Source organism: Hirundo rustica, chromosome 18 (genome assembly GCF_015227805.2).
Source record: "Hirundo rustica isolate bHirRus1 chromosome 18, bHirRus1.pri.v3, whole genome shotgun sequence".
In the NCBI taxonomy this organism is placed as follows: Eukaryota; Metazoa; Chordata; class Aves; order Passeriformes; family Hirundinidae; genus Hirundo; species Hirundo rustica.
In genome coordinates this window covers 7383963-7402979 of record NC_053467.1, presented here as the reverse complement: position 1 = coordinate 7402979, position 19017 = coordinate 7383963, and the positions used below count along the sequence as shown (strand labels likewise).

Genomic DNA, 19017 nt, shown 5'->3' with positions numbered 1-19017 from the left:
AAACAGTCTGTAAATTATTATGAGTTTTATGCAGTAGAAATTATCAAATTAAACCAAAATCCTTAAATATCACACAGCACTATATTGTAACTTCAATGCACACCTGAAAAGAAAGGAGTTTATTATTGTTAGGACTTTACTGTTGAGAGCATTTAAAAAATATTTTCTATGATAACTATTTGTTGTGTCTTATTATTGAAAACATTACTAAAGGAGGCTTTTGAATTCTGTGGTTAGTCTTTTCTTTAGTCTTTGTCTGTACACTGGACACTTGGATCGCCATGGGCCGATAGCTTGTGGTAGGCGTGGCAGGCTGTGGTGGGCTATCATGGCTGGGAGGGATGCCCGCTGCTCCCCGTGGCCATCCTGTTTGTGCCTTGCTCTCTGGTCTTGGTGCGGGGGGGATGGTGCTGCTTGGGTCCCCCCTAGGATGGTGTGTTACAGCAAATGTTGGAGGACTCCCGGTCCCAGGGGTTGGGGTAGCACTGAGGTGGCTTGCAGGGCTTTCCCAGCCCACAAGATGTTGGCCACACCTTACTGGGTGAATCTTGCTGGGAGGGAAGAAGGCAGGGAATGTAGTGCAGCTTCTGCTGGGGCTATGTGCTCGGTACCGTGCCCCCGCTGCTCTGTGTGTCCCCCCTGCTGTTTTCTGCTGCTGCCTCGCTCTGCTCCGGTAGCTCCCCGCTGCTTTGCACGCTCCCCCCTTCGCTGCTTCTGTCGCCACAGCTCTGCTTTTAGCAGAGGGCAGGCTGAGAGGGGGCACGCCACCAAGAAGGGTCCCCAGCCCCAGCCACTCACCACGACCCAGCTCTGGCTGACACTGCACATCGCTGGGGGGCGCAAATTCTTTTGTGATACTGTCAGAGTCCCCTCTTAGAGTTATGTGGTTTGGGGGACAAGGGACTATCTTCTGGTCTACTCCCACAACTCTGGTAGACTCACAGTTGTCCACTGGAGGTGCAGGAGGAGTTGATATAGTTGTTGTGGTTGTTACTAGGCAATGTGGTTTTTTGATGATGACGGGCGGCTCTACACATGGCTCGGGGGGCATTGGGTCGGCTCCAGCGGCGGAGCTGCCGGCTCCTCTTCTGGCCTCTGGCACGTGCGCTCCACTATCTTGAGCAGGAGCATCCCATGCCATGTGTCAAGCGCCATCTTGGGTGAGTGCCTCTAGTGCCATGTGCTCTCCGCCGCCTTGGGGTTTTTCGGTGGGCTCTCTCACCGGTGCGTTACAGGGTGCAGTACCCAAAGATGGTCTCTGCAGTTGGGGTGTGGGAGGACCTGGGTATTGTGCGGGCGGCAGCAGGGGAATTCTGGCAAATAATGGCTGCTTTCCCCTTGGTTTTTCACCCACAGGTCTGCCCCGCTCTGCTTCCTTGGCAGGCTTTTTGGTGGGCAATGTCCATGGCATCTTTACTGCCATCTCTGCATCCTGCTCAGCCTCCAACCAGCCCAGCAAGTCCAAAACAATTTTCCAGGGCTTTATAATGTTTAGTCTGTGGTTCTCAGACCACACCAGCTGGGCTAGAAATGCCTGCTACATATAGTTTACTCCCCCTTTAGGTAAAAGGAGAATCAATACCTTAACCATGCGATTTTCTTCCAGTGATATTTGTCTTGCCATGTTTCTGGCAGGGTTTTTTTTCCTATTTTTTCAGCTTTTTGTTTTCATTCTTCTGGCTTTCACACTGCATTTGTTTTTCAGCCCTCAGCTTGTCCATCTCTCATGCTGCATGTATTTTTATACAGCCTGATGGGCTGTTCTGTCTCCCTTTGCTCTCTGGAGGTATGGCTGTCATCCTCTGTTGCTGTGTGTTATTTGGTTTCATATTGTATTTCATTTTTATATTGGGTTTTATAATGGTTTGTTCCCTACTCCCCTGTTCTCCTGGAAAATGTTATATACTGAAGTTTGTCCCTGCCCTTTTCCCTACCCATCCTCCCCCATTCTTCCCAGTCCCTTCCTGCGGGCCCTGTCTGTCATTCGGCTGTTCCACCCAGGTTCTGGAGGGTTCTGGTAAAAGACATCAAATAATAGGGCAAGGGCCGAGAAGATCCCTCCTTTTATGTTCCCCATTGGTTTCCTTGAATGTCCCTCCAACCCTGTTCCACTCCCACCTTATCCCTCATTGGGTATTGGCTTGTCCCATCCTTTAGCCCCTCCCCTGGATATAAGCCCAAGCCACACAGGGTCAGGCCTCTTGATTCGGGCAGTTGGACAGGGCAAAGGTCTGGGCAGGACCTAACAAAGACTGAATACAGCCTTCGTTCGCCCCCGGATCAAGCCTCAGCTCCTTCCTTTGCCGCCGACGGGGTCTCGCTCTCTCGTGCTAAGGGAAAGGTTCTTGGCCACCTCCCAGGTTTTTAGGACCCTGAGAAGCTCCTTTTGTCTGCTGCTTGTCTCAGGCTAGCCTGGGCAAAAATGGAGCTGCGGAGCTCCGTGGGAGAGACAAGCAACAATCCTCACATCAGGGGCACCATGTATTATGCAACAGCTGTTGGTAGGGAGATGGAAATCATGACTTGAATCCTCTTGATCATGAGAAAATCAGCTTGTTTTATTGTTTAAAACCTTCTTGTATGGGAAGTTCAAAACTCCTGGCTTTAGACACTCATTGGTGTGAGTCTTAGCCTTGCCCAGCTCCTTGACCAGTGATGTGTCTGCCTTCTGGACTGGCTATGATCAGCTGAGGTCTCTGAACAAGCTCTCTTATTTACCTAGGGACTTCTAGAACAAGCCATCTCAGCCAAACTGGACTTGCTATGACCAGATTTATTTTGTCTTAGCTAAAACTAGCTGTGACAGTCAAGATTGTATCTCACAAACTTCCTCCCAGTATGTAAATTTGATGCCAGAACTTGACCTGTATGATCTTTATAAAATAATGTCAGTAATGATAATATCTGCTCATATCTTACCTGCTTTCACCTGCCCACTGAGACTGCTAGGCACACATCTCAGTTTTTCTATTTTTTGTAGTAATCTTACATGTATTATTATTGTTAGTAGTAATAATTATACAATAGGTATGAATATTTTGGCTTCTTTTTGTTCTTTCTTTAAACATTAATTAAAATGGCATGCTCTCAGTGAGCCCAATTGGTTCTCCAAATATCAAGGCAATGCATTTCTTATGGCTGATCCCATATGAGTAATTTCTTGGCTAAGTTGCCTTGAGTGAAGCTGTGCTGCCCACCCAGCTGAGAAGCTAGTCTTTAAAATGGAATATGATGCAATGGCCTGGAGGTGAGACTAATTAAGTTTTTCTTGCAGAAATACTTTTTTACTTTTGCAAAGCTTTTATCAGATTGCTGTCTCCCTTTTAAGTCCCATTCGTTCTCTGAAATAGGGCTCAGTGAAACTGAAAGAGCTTGTGGCTCTTGTGCACAGAGGTGACTGTGACCCAGTATGGAAAAGGAGGAGTTGTGAATCAAGAACTGATCGTTAACATGCAGCACGGACACGTGCCTGTGAGAATACATGATCTCCTTGTCTGTGCAAAGGAGATCTTGTCTATTATTTTAGGGTCAATGTTTTGCATTATATGGTTGTATACATGGCACCAGTAAATTGGCTTCAGCTGCCTGACCACTCCCTCTTTCCCCAGCCCTTTCATGGAAAAAGATATTTATCTCACAAGGCCACTCGAGGGACAAAAGCTTTCAAAAAAGGCATCACTATGTGACCCTTTTTCTTGGTAAATAAGGAGTGGTGATTACTAAGAAAGCACGAGCTGTTCTGAGAGTGTTTTCTGTTTTCATGTATGTTTACGTAAGTGTTATTATTTATCACTTGTATTTCCATGTATTGCCCTTAGCTTAGGGATAGAAGCTGAAGTTTGAACTCAAGTCCTTTAGAATCTTCACTGCTGGGTAGTGGCTGTAGGCTGGGATGAGTTCAGGACTGATTTTCTACTGCTCTGCCCTAACACTGTGCAACAGCAACTGTGCTGGGGCAGCTGGCTCTGGGAGCACGAACCCAAAGGCAGCCTGGATACAGCAAAATCCAGTCCCACACGTGGATCAAGGACCTAAATACTATCTAAATGAAAATAAAGTGTTATTATTCTGGTGCAGTGAGGGGGAGTTTCAGAAGCGCACGTAAATTGATCTACATACTTAGTGGATCGCAGGCTTCAGGTTAGTTACCCTATAGTGTAGTAGCTAGGATACCTGGTTTTCAGCCAGGCTGTCTGGTATGGGAAAGTTTAGCTTTTACCCCTGGTGGTGTTTGAAGACAGGTTGGACTGGGCTCTGAGCACTTGGTCTAGTATAAGGTGGCTCTGCCCATGGCAAAGGGTTGGAATGAGATGGGATGATCTTTAAGGATCCTTCCAATCCAAACCATTCTGTGATTTTATGATTCTATTTAGCTGCTGCTGATCTGAGTGGGAAATATACCTCAAGGCAACTTGCTGATTTGGGCTATCAGTGGCATTAATGTGCCTAAATCTTCCACCTGTTTTTTAGAATGGAAATAATCTGTATGAATTTCCCTGTAACATCTACCCTTTCTGTTACTGAAGTCAGTGCTGGGTAATGTAATGAGTTCTGTGGCATGGAACAAAACTGTCCAGGAAACTGGACAACTCCTGCATCAGAAAATCATATGTGGCCAGAAGTGAAACCAGCAACGAATACTACATTGATGTTTTCAGGCCCCAGGTGATTTTCAGGGTTTGTTTTGGATATGGGTGTCCATATGTGGGAGAATGTTCCCAGCTATATTGTGTTTTCCTCTATCTGTCTCTGTGTGGCACTGGTGCACTTCGAGAAATTCTTGAAGATTAACTAAAGAAGTGGGATTTTGATAGATTCAACTGCTGTGCAGACATTTATATACTACTGTAATTCCATTTTATTCAATGTATTCCAGAAATTTTGCAAAACTGCTGAATAGTCCTGCCCTACCATTTATACAATATGTACATTTGTATTTATATTATACACAACCAAAGAAATTATAAGCTTCTGCTGCTGTTGCTTTATTGACTACATCATGTAAAAGGCTTTCTCACAAATTGTTTGATGACTTTCACAGTTGGCAAGAAGATTCTTCATCCAAAAAACTGAGAAGTAACAACAGCATCTCCCATCCCAGCCATGCGTGTGTAATGCAGTCTGTATTCTCCTCTCTTGTATGAGTCAAAGGGAAATCTGTTTCTTTAACATTTTTAGAATACACAGAAAATATAGCCTGTATGCCACATCAATATCTTTATATATTTATTTTATATATTTTATATATTTTATATATTTTATATATATAATATATATATATATTATATATAATATATATAAAATATGTAAAATATATTTTTTATTCCTAAGTATTTTAGGCAGGGAGAGTCACCTAGGGTGATTTTTGCAAAGAACGAGCACAAGACACGCACTGCTTGAGCTGTCAGATGTCGTAAATGGCTATTAAATACTGGTTTATAATGGCCTTCTTCATGGAGTTAAATTCATCTCTTCATAGAGTTAAATTCTTCATAGTGTTAAATTCAACAAACTATGACTGTTTCTGTGTCGAATATCTCGTTTTAACAGAGTTCCACCAAATAGAAGCAGATTCAGAGAGTAATGAGTTGTGCTGTTTTTCTGCTTTTTGATACTAAGTATTTTTTACCTTTGTCAGATACTTTATTATGCTGGACTCCTGGTGTCGGAACTATCTCTTTCATTTGGCCATATTTACTTTCGATTTACATCTTTTAGCCACAGTTTTTATGGAAAGTAACTCACTCCCAGTTCAAATAAACTGGAGATAAAGAGGAATTACCTTTTACCCGGCCCTGAAGAAAGAGAGGCAATTTTAAACTTCACTGTCGGAAAGAAGGTATTTCAACATTACCTGCATGACCTAAAATGACTCATTCAAAAGATAAGATGGCCTGTTTAGATCTTGACTTGGTTTGGTAAATGGTTATCGCTACCACACCCTCTACTTTCTTAACTTGTTTACATGGATGTAGAAGTATTTCTAAACATTTCCTTTAGCAGGTGATGATAAAGAAGATGATAAATATGAAAAGCTCTCTTTGGTGGAAACAGTAAGAACTGGTCTTACTGCAATAATTACTGCAATAATTCTTTTTTTTAGATAGATCTTGTGTATAAATTCAGTCCTAAGGACTGTAGTGAAGCAGGACAGAGAAAGACTCATCAGACAGGAAATAATTCAGCCAATGGCCTGTGTAGCTTAGTTTAAAATTCAATTTTCTTTCTACTGTTGGAGAGTCAATAACTGGCTGAAATGCTCCATGTTTATTAGACAGACCATTTGCAGAGGGAACAGTGTATGCTCTTTATATCCTACCTACTGAGAAGGGAAGCAAATGAAATGAAAATGTCTCTTGACACTATCCACTAGCTTGGACAAGTCACTTTCTCAGCTTTTTGTTTGCATTTCCCTTCATTTCTTTGAGCCCTGTAAATTCTTTGGGTTACTCAGTGCAGGTGGAAAACCAAGAAAAGAAATCATTCCCATTTTGAACTTAAATCTCAGCTGAATCTGCTGCATCCTACTGCAATAGTCACTAACAAAAATCCTGGTTATGGTGAAATTACAGTGCCTGGAGTTTGTTCCCAGGCTTACCCCGATTTGGCCAAAAAGCTGCTGCAGTGGCTGAAGATTCAGAGGTTCTGTAACCAGCTTGTGCAAGGCTGAAGAATTGGCTTCTGGTGGTGTGATGCATCCCTCTGCTAATTAAAAGCACATGTCCACACAAGGACATACGCTCTTCAAATGTAATTATGAAAGCAGTAGGAGATAAGAATAATTGTTTTCAGTTCCAGATATCCTGTCTTCCTCAGCACTGCAGGAAGATTAAGTGAAAGTCGAGGAAGGCAATAACAAAGTTCACATGGACAGCAGGGTAACTGATGTTGACCAAAGTACTAGTAGGATCTAATGGAGCTCAAAGAAAATTCCTTTCCATATTCCCACCAAAGAGGTTTCTCACACTTGTTATAAGCCCATCCATTTCATGAGCCTGATTATACACAGTGATTGGTTTGCACAGCTATCAACTAACTGGGCTGTAAACTGTGTAAATGAGAGGGGAGCTACAGCATTTTATGTGACGTTATTTGCTTCTCTGGCTTAACTGGCTTTGTGCTCCATTCCTCATCGCAAAACACATACCCTGCATGGCATGGTAAGGATAATTTATAGTATATGAAACACGTTGAAAGGGCACTTTCTGAAAGTTTCAGGAAATGCAGCAAACTGACGTGTTGTGTCAGTGGGGGGGCTTAGGGATAAAATAAAAGGAAAATTCAGTGGAGGATTAGGGGAAAGGCAAGAAAAACTAATTGAATAGGGAGCCCACAATGGTTCTTTGCCAGATTAGTGAGTCACTGTTTGCTGTGCTGTTAAGGCCCATGAGACTGTTAGAAACTCAGAGTTAGCCATGAAATACTGAAAGTGTGTTTCAGTCGCCAGAGCAACAGCATTGCTCAATTTAGGAGCAAAACTGCTCTCTCAGTAGGTGCCATGGGTTCCAGAATCACACACGCTTCTTGCTTATCAGCCCAGCTTTTGGGCTGCACTTCCCTCTAACCAGCTGTGTTTAGGCCCCAAGGAGGAGATTTTGTCATGTAGGGCAGGTCCTGAAGGGGATCTACGTATCATTGAAGTCTGGCAGTCCAAAACTGTGAACCTGTAACCCCTCACTGCAGCTGTTGCTCAGCCCTGAAGTTTTCTCAGCTGTTTGCACTAAATTTCTACAGGTGCAGAACGTGCTGCTCCGGGTGTGTCTGGTCCTTCTTTCCTTACATCCCTGGAGAGCTGTGCTCAGAATGCAGCAGGACCTTAAAAGACAGAGGTAGTCAGTCATCCCTTTTTTTTAAATGGCCAGAGGGCTGGTGCCCAAGTTGTTTTAAACCCTTCAGTGCCTTTAAATCCTTCTAGAGGAGAGCCTGCTGATCTCTCAGCACTAGAGGAGACGTCATTCCCATCGCTTTTCATTGCAGCTTTTATGCCTCACAGCAAGAAATAAGAATTGTATGACGTCTAAGAGAGTATGTGACTTTTTAGCCTGTTGTTAGGGCAGTTATTTGTACAGAAACATGAATTCTAAGCCAAGCTTCCGTGCTTGTTTATGTGTATCCTTTAAAAATCAGTTTCGTGAGATATCTTATGTAAAACTTTCAGTATTTTATGTAATACTTTCAGTAATGAAGTTGGCTTGGAAAAATAAGAATGTAGTAGTGGAGCAGTGGGTGGTGTAAGCCTGGGAGGGAGGTTCTCTGTCAACGCAGGAGGACCAAATACTAGATTGGAAGGACTAGAGAGGAACTGATGTAATAGGAATGGGTTGAAATTTAGGTCATGCACATGTGCTAACATCAAGAATTTTTGATATAAAGTGAAAAATGAAACTGATACTGGAGAAAAAACAGACATCCTGAACAATGAGAAGAAAATTATGAAATGTTAGTATTTCTAGTAGGCCAGGAAAATACTTGTACTTCCATGGAATAAGTTGGTAAGACATCTGAAAAAATGATTGAAAATAAGTCTGAGAGAGTTTAATTTCTCCCTCTTAGGGCATTAGAGGGTTAATTGCCAAAATAAGGAATAGCTGCTTCAGCCAAAAGCTTACTTTATCCATGGATAATTGTCTACGAATCCATGCATCTAAAAGCAAGGTTCCTAGATATCAACAGAATAAGGCTTGTAGTCCAACAGGAGTAGGAAACTTTTTTTTTTTTTTTTTTTGAGGTGGAACTTGTCAAGTCTAATAAAGATATTAAACATGACTGCCTGCATTGGGAAGGCCCAGACAATGGTCCAAGAGATCCTTACTAATGAAGTTCCCCTCAGATCCGGTTTGTTTGTCATTTCTGCTCAAATGCTGATGTATTTGATGGGAGCAGTTTCTTGCATAAAGCTGTGGAGCTTTTCCAGAACCCGGTTGATTTGTCTGGAGGAGATGAACCCCTGGCAGCGTCTCCGTCACTGGGCTTTTCTTAACAATACACAGGGTGAAATCCTGGCCCCTATGAAGCTGATGGAAGTTTTGCCATTAATTCCTGTGAGGCTAGGATTTCACCCTGAAAAGGGAGTCAAAAGTACATGCATGCTTTCAGAGACAGAGTGGCTGATTAAATACATCTGGTACACTGTTCTTTTATCAATCATTGATAAAATAGTGTCTTTTAAATATAAACTTTGGGTGAGCTTAACTGCAAAATTCAAACATGTCCTTTTACAAGACTTAAAAGCATAGTATGTCTGCTTTATTGTCTGATATAACAGAAATAATGGTAAAAAATTAACACACACCCACACCCATCCACTCCAAACCCCTGTAGTACTTGATGTGCTGCAGAAACGAGCAATTAAACCTTAGAAAAGCCAGTTAAAATATTTCTAAATGATACATAAAACTTTATCATCTAAGAATGCCATGCGAAGCTATGTTCCTCCTCCTTTGATTCCTGAGCAGTTCCTAGGGGCTCATCTGGATTTCAGCAGGGACTGTGCTTTCAGGTGACCCAGCACGGCCGTGTCTGACACCGCAGCGAGCTCAGGACGGGCACTGACCCTCACCCTCACCGAACACCCGGCCCGGGGCTGGGTGCGCAGCGGGGCACAGGGGCCGAGGGAGGGAAGAAGGACTGCAGAGGGGCCGAGGGAGGGAAGAAGGACTGCAGAGGGGCCGAGGGAGGGAAGAAGGACTGCAGAGGGGCCGAGGGAGGGAAGAAGGACTGCAGGAGGGCTGAAAGGGCTGCAGCAGGACAGAGGGGCTGCAGGAGGGCAGAGGGGGCTGAGGAAGGGCTGCAGGGGCTGCAGGAGGACAGAAAGGTCTGCAGGAGGGAAGAAGGACTCCAGTAGGGCTATAGCAGGGCAGAGGGGGTTGAGGGAGGGCTGCAGGAGGGAAGAAGGACTCCAGTAGGGCTATAGCAGGGCAGAGGGGGTTGAGGGAGGGCTGCAGGAGGACAGAGAGGGCTGCAGGACGCGTCCCAGGCCCCGTGTGCGTGACCTGCCGCGGGCGGGGCGCGTTGCGGAGCCTCCCCTCGTGCCGTCCCCGCCGTGTGCATCCCTGTGCCGGGCTGTGAGCGGTGCGGGGCGGAGGGAGAGGCCCGGCCCCGTGGCCGGCCCAGCCCGGCGCTGCCGGACACCCTCCGCGGCCCCCCCGCGCCCGGCGGGACCGTCCCGCTGTCGCCCCGCCCGCCGCAGCTCCCGCCGATGCATTTGCTCTGGTCCCTTAATTGTTTCGCTCTCACCGAGAACTTTGTTTACAGTCCCTTGTGCGGCGAGCTGCATCCCCTCTTATGCTGGCTGCGGGCTGGTGGCCGCGGCAGTCCCGCCCGGCGGCCGGGAGGTAAGGCACGGCTCGGCTTCGCTAGGCGCGGCTCGCTATGGCACACTAGCCGTGCTATGGCACACTAGCCGTGCTATGGCACGCTGGCCCAGCCTGTGGCACGGCTCGGCACGGCTCGGCTCGTGGCAAGCCCCGGAGCCGCACGCCCCGCGGCCGCGCCCCCGCCGGCTCCCGGTACCCGCGGGGCTCCGGCTCCCGGTGCCCGGCTCCCCGCGGCTGCCGAGCTGCTCGGGCACGCCGGGGACCCGCTGCTCCCTCCGCTCCGGCGCAGGGCTCTCCCCGCTTACAGCAGTCGCGGGGGCTCGGCAGTCGGAGCCGCTCCCCGGGTCCGGGTCGGGTGTCCCGCGAAGCGCTGACTCTCCGGTACCGGAGGGCTGTACGTGTACGAGGCTTTCCCCGCCTGCTCGCCTCTCTGCTCTCTTGCAGAGCTACTCGGGGACAGTCGTGACACGGAGGGTTTTAGCCCAGGTGTGCGTGCGGCGTGTAGCAGGCGCGTTTGAAAGTTTTGCGGTTTGCACAAAGCAGAGTTGGTTTGTGGAGGGGTTGTGTTGGCTCCCATCCCGCGCTCCGGTTACGTCGGGAAAACGAAAAAGGTGCGAGAATTTAAATCGGTTCATAATTTTACTTTAAAACTTGGTGAGAGAAACTTACTGCATCCTGAGGCGGCTGGTAAGGAGGCAATGTGTTCTCCCGCATCTGTAGCTCAGGGCATGGTCCTGGAGTCTTGTAAGTACAAATTCTGGTTGTGTATATCCAGGTATTCACCTGGGGCAGAGCTGCGGGATTGTGTTGAGGATTACTAGTCTGTTGAATTCTGAATGAACTCTCGGGACAGAAAGACTCCTTAAGCTATTTTATACAGTCACGTTAATGCATAGCCACAGTGTGAAGTGTGAGCATTGTGATTTACTGGGATTTAACATAAGCAAAAAAGGGTGCCTGAAGTATGGTATAAAATAGAGAGAATCTGGTCCAGAGCTTGAAGGCAGAAAACTCAGATGTGTCCCACTGATTATATATAAAACGTGAAAAAGGGGAAAGGGTTGTAGTGGCTCTTTGCCCTTACACAGAGATATTCTGTACGTGGGAAGCCTCCTGAGAGAGCACCACGTTGAAATGATTCCGAGTTAAAACACTGAAAAGCTTCATGTAGACACTTCATATGTTTCTGCTTCTCAGTTTTGTGGTGAGGGAGGGAAGGAAAAGGAAGAAATATCATCTCTAAGAAGTTGCTCTGTCAGAATTCTTGATTGAGACTAATTTAAAATAAAAATACCTAAACTTTGTGCGGTCAGGGATAAATACAAATAAATAACTGGCAGAGCAATTAATCTTTTCCAAGCAAGATGCTGGCAGAATGGCTTAGGGGGCACAGTTACACTGGGAAGAGCTTGCAAACAAATGTAACCTTGCTGTAATCCAAGTGGAAGTTGACTGGAAGCACATTTCAGAGGTCCGCGTTTGTTGTAATGAAATCTAGATTATTTATCTGAAGTCAGGATTTTTTTCCTGCATTTCCCTCCAAACTTTTCTAAAAGTTAAACTAATTGCTAGGTCGTGTGGAAAAGAATATAATCAAGGAGATAAACAAGTAGACTCATTATTATTAGCTAGCTTCAATAATCAGCTAAATATACTTCAGCAATGTCACAGGCTTCTTCCAAGGATCTTCTGGAGAACAGCAGCAGTTTGTGCCTGTAAATGTTTGTGTTTGTGAAATGTTAGCAGGGTCTAAATAACTTAAAAACAGAAGAACCCTTAAAGCATATCATTATATGAACTTACTCTCATGAATTTACTCTCATCCCCTCTTAGGACTCCTGCTTCCGTGTTGAAATGATCTTCCATGATCATGCACTTCTAGAAAGGGAATGTCAAATAAGATTAGCAGCATAAATCTCTGCTGCTTCATGAGTTTTACCCAGCTGCCTGGTGATTTCACAGCTGTTTCTCCAGTTGATAACAATTTCCATTGCTCTGCTTTCTGCAGAGTCCGCCTTGTCCCTCTTGGAGTTACAAATTTTGTTTTTAAAAATCCAGTAGCAGAAATTAACAGCAGTAAATATAATGGACTTGTGTTTATTACAGAGAGTTCTTGGTCTGTGCAAGTCTGCCTTTTTTTATTCTGAGAAGAATCTTTGGGATTGTATTACTTAGGTTTTCTTATAGTGGAAGAGGTTTTTAGTGGTAAGTGTGTTGTTACAGTCAGTTCACAGGGAGTAAATCAGAGGAACAGGGAGATGGAGTGATTTGCTCAAAGAAATTGGACACATCGAAGAGACAAACTCCCGTGTATTCTGAATCATTATTCACACAGGCGAAGCGAGCAAAAGAGATTCAATTAAATAAGATTTATATACACAATATTTCTTGTGCATTGCCTTTTCCTGCCTGGCTCTTTCTGAGGGGCTTGACTGGATTATGATACTCACTACTGGGACGTCACATCATCAAAGGAAGATGTTACATTTGGCGATAAATGGGTGGCTGCTTCCAAGAAAAGAGTCAGAAGCCACTAGGAGAGCCAAAGGGGAGAACATCTCCTGCTTTGGTTAGGTTAGGAGTAGGAGTCAGCCCACAGCTGGAGCTTTACACTCATGACTTTTATTCTTAAGAAGCTGATAAATATCCAACAACTTTTCTTATAGGAAACTTCCATGCTAGAATATTGTCACCTCCAGTTCATCATTCAGCAACATCTGACTCTTCAAAGCCTCTAGCAGCTCTTTTGCCTTGAATTGTCTTAAAAGACATCTTCAGAACTCTTCCTCTGCTTTCTGAGCCAAGGATCTGTTACCATGGATTTCTCCTGGATCTGGTAGGTATGCATCCTGATGGATTTCATGTCTTTTTGATAAACCTAAGCTTACACTTAGTGGCTAAAAATTTTCTCTCCTCTTTATTCAGGGTTAGCCACAGATTGCCACAGAAGCACATTCTTTCTCCAACTCTAAGTAGCTCCTTAAGATAGTACTTGTGGTATGATTAGTGAGAGGATGCTGGTGTTGCTGGGTATTTTTGCCTAAATTTCTTACCCTGAAACTTGAACCAAATCACCTGTTGGCTTAAGTCAGGAGTGACTTTGCTGGCAACGAGGATCTCCAGTACCCTTTTTTCTGGGGCTGAATACCTTTGCTGACACTTCAAATAGGTTCTGTTGTTTATTTAATAGTGTTTCGATAGAGGGTTGTTTATTTTTTTTAAATATGAATGCCTGCCTTCTTACATGCTATTCCAGACAAAAAATGTGCTCCTCAGAAATCAACAAGTATTTTGCCATTGATTTAATTATTGTAGATTAGACTTTTTTTTTATTCCTGTTAGATTTGTTTGTATAAATAGATTTCCTTTGTTCATAAATTTCTGTACAAGAGGTCTAGGAGATTTTAGTGTTCATTGACGATGTATCTGAAGCAGAAGGACAAGGACTTTAGAGACAGAAGTAAATATGTTTTGATTAAAGGTTAAAATTTTTCAGAATGATAATGCTTACTATGGGCTTTTCAAGTTATTCAGAAGTTTCCCTTTTTCAGTGACTGTTAGAGTACTTGGACTTTTGGATAATTATTACAGTATATATGCAAAATGGTTAATTTTTCTCTCCCTCAAATTTGATAATAAAATGTTATACTAGTAGAATGGTAAGATCAAAAAAGGTGACATTTGAGGACCACATTCTTATGTTGTGCTGAACTTCTGTAATGTTTTACAGATAAATAATGCAGTAACATAATGGCCCCAGTGTATGTCTCACTGCTGTGTCAATCGTTATTGAAAATGCAGAACTTGAGAACAGATCAATGACACTCAAGAGCAAACCCATGGCTTTCCTGGGCTCTTTCTATCTGATGTAAAAGGCATTAAATCATGCATTACGATTCAAAGAACAAAGCTACCAAACCTAGGAGAATTTAGGATATCTAAGGTGTCAGCACAGTTATATTTGCTTTGTCTGATAAGCTCTGAACAAATCCCTTTCCTGGCCTTGGAGATACCGAGTACTCTTGCAGAAACAGGCAGAATCATCGAATGGTCATGGTTGGAAGTGACTTCTGGAGGTCATATGGTCCAACCCCCCTTCTGCTCAGCAGGGTCACTGAGGCAATGCTGCCCAGGACTGTGCAGATGGCTTTTGATTATCTCCAAGGGCAGAGACACCAAAACTTCACTAGGTTCCAGTGCTCAGTTACCCTCACAGTAAAAAGATTTTCCTGATGATCAAACAGAGTGTTTCAGTGCGTCTGTTGCCTCTTGGGCTGTCACTGTGTGTGCTTGTGTGTCTTATGTGTGCTTAGCAGGGACAGGCTCCCCTGGCAGGGCTGAGCCCACAGGCAGCTCTGCACAGCAGATACAACAGGGAGCTGAGCTCTCTTTCCCAGAGCAGTAGGACAAAAGCTTTGGCAAACCAGATCTGGGCTTTCCTTCTCTCTTGAGGGCTCAAGGGGACTTTGTATACAAACACTCTGACTATATCCAGCATTTAGCCTGTTTGTGCCTGTGTGTTTTCTTTAAAGAGTGAAATCCTCTTGCTTGTAAAACTCACGGTCAGTTATAGGATGTGCTAAGATATAAAACCAAGGGCTCTCCACAATGAACGAATATATCTTAGCAACAAGGGTGGAGTGGTGGGAAAGGAAAAGGAGAATACAAGTATCTGGCAATTAACTTCCTAGTCACAGATGTGAAGGTGATAAAAGTGATAAAAGCATTGCTGCATTGCCAACGCTCTTCCTTGTTCTCTGAGCTGCATATCATGCTGCTCATGAAAGCAAAAGCGGCACAGCCCACACCAGAGCGGTGGAGGAGTTCTGGGAGCTACTCAGTCCCAGCAGGAAAACCAGTGGCTCCCCAGTGTCCCAATATCTGGAGCATTTGCTGGGAGGCACTGAGCTGGGTCCAGGACAGCACATCTGTGGCAGCCTGGGTGTTGGCAGAGCTCGCTGCAGGCCCCAGAGTGACCCCACATCACCAGAGCCCCAGAGACAAGGCTGAGCTCTGTCATGGTAGCCTGGAATGGTGGAGAGCTATGGGCACCTCTTGCCCTGATCAGGTGGACTCTGATTATTCCCTGGGCTTCCCAGAGCCAAAAGGGATTTGCCTCCTGTGCAGATGCAGTCAAACTGTGCATGCTATCAGGACTGAGAGTGTGTTTACAGTCTGGAGACAGGAGGAAAACAACTTGCTATATCTGAGATGAGTGAATGTGATGGTAAATCTCCCTCCCACATAGTAACAGGGATGTAATTTCATGGATTTACAAGAGACCCATTGCTTTTGCATGAAGCCAGTGTAAATGGCAAGCTGTCAGTCTGGCACTGATGTTGCTGTAACTGGAGGTTCACCAGCCCTGAGCTGAGCTGAGTGCAGGAAATCTGTTTGCATCCCCAACTCCCCACATCTACACTTTGTCATGACCATTTGAATTTTTTCCCTAAGCAGCACTTGCACTGAGAAAGGGCTTGCTGTTCATCCTAGTTTTTGCTGGGCTAGTACTTCACCACGTTGTTGTGATGTGCAGTGGAGCAAATCTGTGTAACGTATTGCGTGTAGATGTATAAAGAAACCTGTGTAGAAAAAGTGTGTGAGCAAAAATCAAAACAATGTGTGACAAAATGTAATGTAATTGAAATCTAAATTATGTCCAGAAGTACTGACTTTAGGCTGTAACTTACTGTAGGATTTGGCCCACAACACTTTAATGTTGGTGCCTGTCTTGGTCTGTGACTCTTCTTCCTTGCGCTTACATACATATTTTTGACTACTGTAAGAAGTGATTCAGATCCTTCACAATCAGTCGTGCCACTGTTGATCTTGTGCATCAAATCCTTGTGGGGTTGGAATGTCTGGTTGTTTGGGATTCCAAGGTAATACTTCTGTGTCCCCATTTGTCTCATAATTAATTAGTAATTATTGGTTGAACTTATGCTCTTCTCTTCACAGTGCAGCACGTGCTCAGCAGATCCTGCTCTAGCCTAAGAACGGGCCGAGTCAAGACAATCAAGATGACAAACGAACCTATCAAAGAGATCCTGGGCACCCCAAAGCACCCTGATTCTGTACCCACAGAGAAGAGTAACAACAATGACTGTGTGATAACCACCATCCCTCTGGTGAGCGAGTGCCAGCTGACAGCAGCCACGGGGGGAGCAGAGCTCTCCTGCTACCGCTGCACCATTCCCTTCGGCGTGGTCATCCTGATAGCTGGCACCGTGGTGACCGCCGTGGCATACAGCTTCAACTCCCATGGATCCATCATCTCCGTCTTTGGGCTGGTCCTCTTGTCCTCAGGACTCGTTCTGCTGGCTTCCAGCGTGGTGTGCTGGAAGATCAGGCAGCAGAAGAAGAAAGCAAAGAGGAGGGAGAGCCAGACAGCGCTTGTGGCAAACCAGCGAACCTTGTTTGGTTAAAGGCAGCCAAGAGAAGGCTGGACAGAAGGCAGAACCTTTGTAAGTCTACTTGGCTATTTATCAGTAGGAGAGATTGCAGGTTTTAATTTAACAGTGGAAACGAACTGAAATGAAAATGGAGTGGATTAAGAAATACTTGTAACAACTCGGCAAGTGCTCTCAATATATTTCTTACTGCAAACTTGGTAGTGATTCTTTCCAAGACAGAGGAAAACCCATTTTTCCTTCACAGAAAACTGTCACATAACTGTAACCATCCTAATTGCATTCTCCAACATGCCGATTGTGTTGGAAAGGGATCTTGTGAGAACTGAGAAAATAATTTGAACTGACTTGAGATGCCAGAAGTCTCCTTAAAACACTGACATTTGACCAAGGGAGAAGTCATAGCATTTGAAGTGACAAGCTTATGGCCAGAGTATCTGAACTTAAACTGTTGCTAAAAAGAATTAAAAAAAAGGAAAAAAAAAAAAAAAAAGGCAATAAGAACACATTGCAAATTGCTCAAATAAGCTGATTCTCATATTTTATGTAATTTCCCCTCCCAATACCTGTGGTACTTTCCCCCTTTTTTAAACCAACTAATATTGATTTTGTTTCACTATTGAATAGAAATCAGTAGAAATGTGTAATTACATTGTTTAACCTAAATAATGAGGTATGATCATAGCTTAAAACATGAGATTTTTCTTTTTCTTTTTTTTTTTTTTTTTTGTAAATTAAAGTGGTCAGGTTTAGCACTTTTGATTATTTTGCTATAAAATTAAAAAATAAATTTCATTAAAATAATATCCATTGCTGCTAGACCTTTAGAAAAATATTTCTTTATTGCTATCAGGATAGCTTGTATCTTCAACTCTGACTGCTTTATACTCCTATTTTTATAGAATTAACCCCTGTGACAATAACTGTGAACACATGTACTGCTGATCTCTTACAAAAACCTCTGCAGCCTGTGGACTTTGGTTTGATAGTCCAGCCCTCTGCAGCTTGATTAACAGCTCTGCTATTGAAAAATCATAGCAGACAGTTCTGCAGACACTCACTGTCACAGTCAGTTTGAGACATAACTATTAATATTAGCTTGTGGAAGCAAAGCTATGTGTAGTGTTTGCTGACTGAGCTTTGGGATGCTTCATGAAAAGCAGGTGCCAGGTGTCCCCTGCTTGTGGCTGAGGTGTTGATTCTGTAACTCTTGTGTTGTAGAGGTCTTCCAGCTTTTCTCAGTTAATGGATTATTGAGGGGCTTGTCCCAAATTGAAGCAAACCAGAACATGATTTCTCCTTCTTGAAGAACAAGTGGTGCTGAGCTGAGTCACAGGTTTCCACCCCGGTGTGTATGAGAAGGCAAAGGGGCTGCATGGAGCTCTCTCTATTTTTTCTCTTATTTTCCCCCTTACTTTCTTCAGACTCAAAAGGGCTGGGTGTGATTCTTGCTTTCCACTACTAAGGTAAGACAGGCCTGTGTCTTCTTTTTGCCCTCAGAGCTTCTGGCAGCTGGGATAGTTTTGGTGATGCTGCTGCAGAGCCCACCTGCCAAAGAGGTGCTACAGGGGGTTCCTTCTGCAGCTCATCCTGGATCCCTACACTTCTCCTGCTGAAACCACCCAGGAATTCTGGCTTAGGTGCCATCATTTCCTCTGCCCTCCATGGTTTTAGCTTGTTACATCCATATCTTATCCCTGGATTTGCAAACTGCACCTCATGTTTTAAATAGAGTGAGCTATATGTGCAGGAGGGGATGTTTGGGGTCAGTATTTGCGTTGCCACTCTCCGTGGTTACCAGACGCTATAATAAAATCACTTGCATCAGAGGAAAGCTGACAACACATTTTAGCACTTCCATAGCCCTCACTTAATCACGGCAGGAAGCTTTCCTGCTGCTAGGAGAACATGTTGCGTCACCAGAACATCTGACACCGGTGTCTAGTGTCAATCACTTTGCTTAAGGTCATTAAAAATATTAGGGTGTCCCCTTACGATGTACAGGTTTTGCATGAGTGACAATTCATGGGAAATGCATAGCATGATAAATAATGGAACAGGTGGACTAAAGTGGTGTCTTTCCTGTTTAAAATGAGAAAAGTGATTGACATCAGCAAAGCTGGATAAGCTAAATAGAGCTGTTCATCTTTTTCCCTCCCTGGGAACACAATAGTGTTTCTGACTCCTTCTTCCCCCTCCCCATTTCTTTTTTTGTCAGTGGAATTTTGGGGGTTGCTGAGGAGAGAACTGCAGGGGCTGTAGAGATGCAGTGATTTCCACCATGTGTGTGG

The 19017-nt window shown here is 44.3% G+C and overlaps 1 protein-coding gene across 4 annotated transcripts; it reads left to right on the top strand.

The window, feature by feature from the left end:
- The first annotated feature begins 10202 nt into the window (after nucleotides 1–10202).
- Nucleotides 10203–17490, top strand: TMEM100 (transmembrane protein 100). 4 transcript variants are annotated; one of them, XM_040081819.2, is made up of 3 exons: nucleotides 10203–10334; nucleotides 12983–13152; nucleotides 16275–17490. In XM_040081819.2, the coding sequence occupies exon 3, from the start codon at nucleotides 16337–16339 to the stop codon at nucleotides 16739–16741; it is 405 nt and encodes a 134-aa protein (XP_039937753.1). In that variant the 5' UTR covers nucleotides 10203–10334; nucleotides 12983–13152; nucleotides 16275–16336; the 3' UTR covers nucleotides 16742–17490. The 4 variants fall into 4 exon arrangements, with proteins under 4 accessions (XP_039937753.1, XP_039937755.1, XP_039937757.1 ...); XM_040081821.2 differs by having other exon boundaries at nucleotides 12983–13156; XM_040081820.2 differs by lacking the exon at nucleotides 10203–10334 and adding an exon at nucleotides 10702–10802.
- Nucleotides 17491–19017: the final 1527 nt, after the last annotated feature.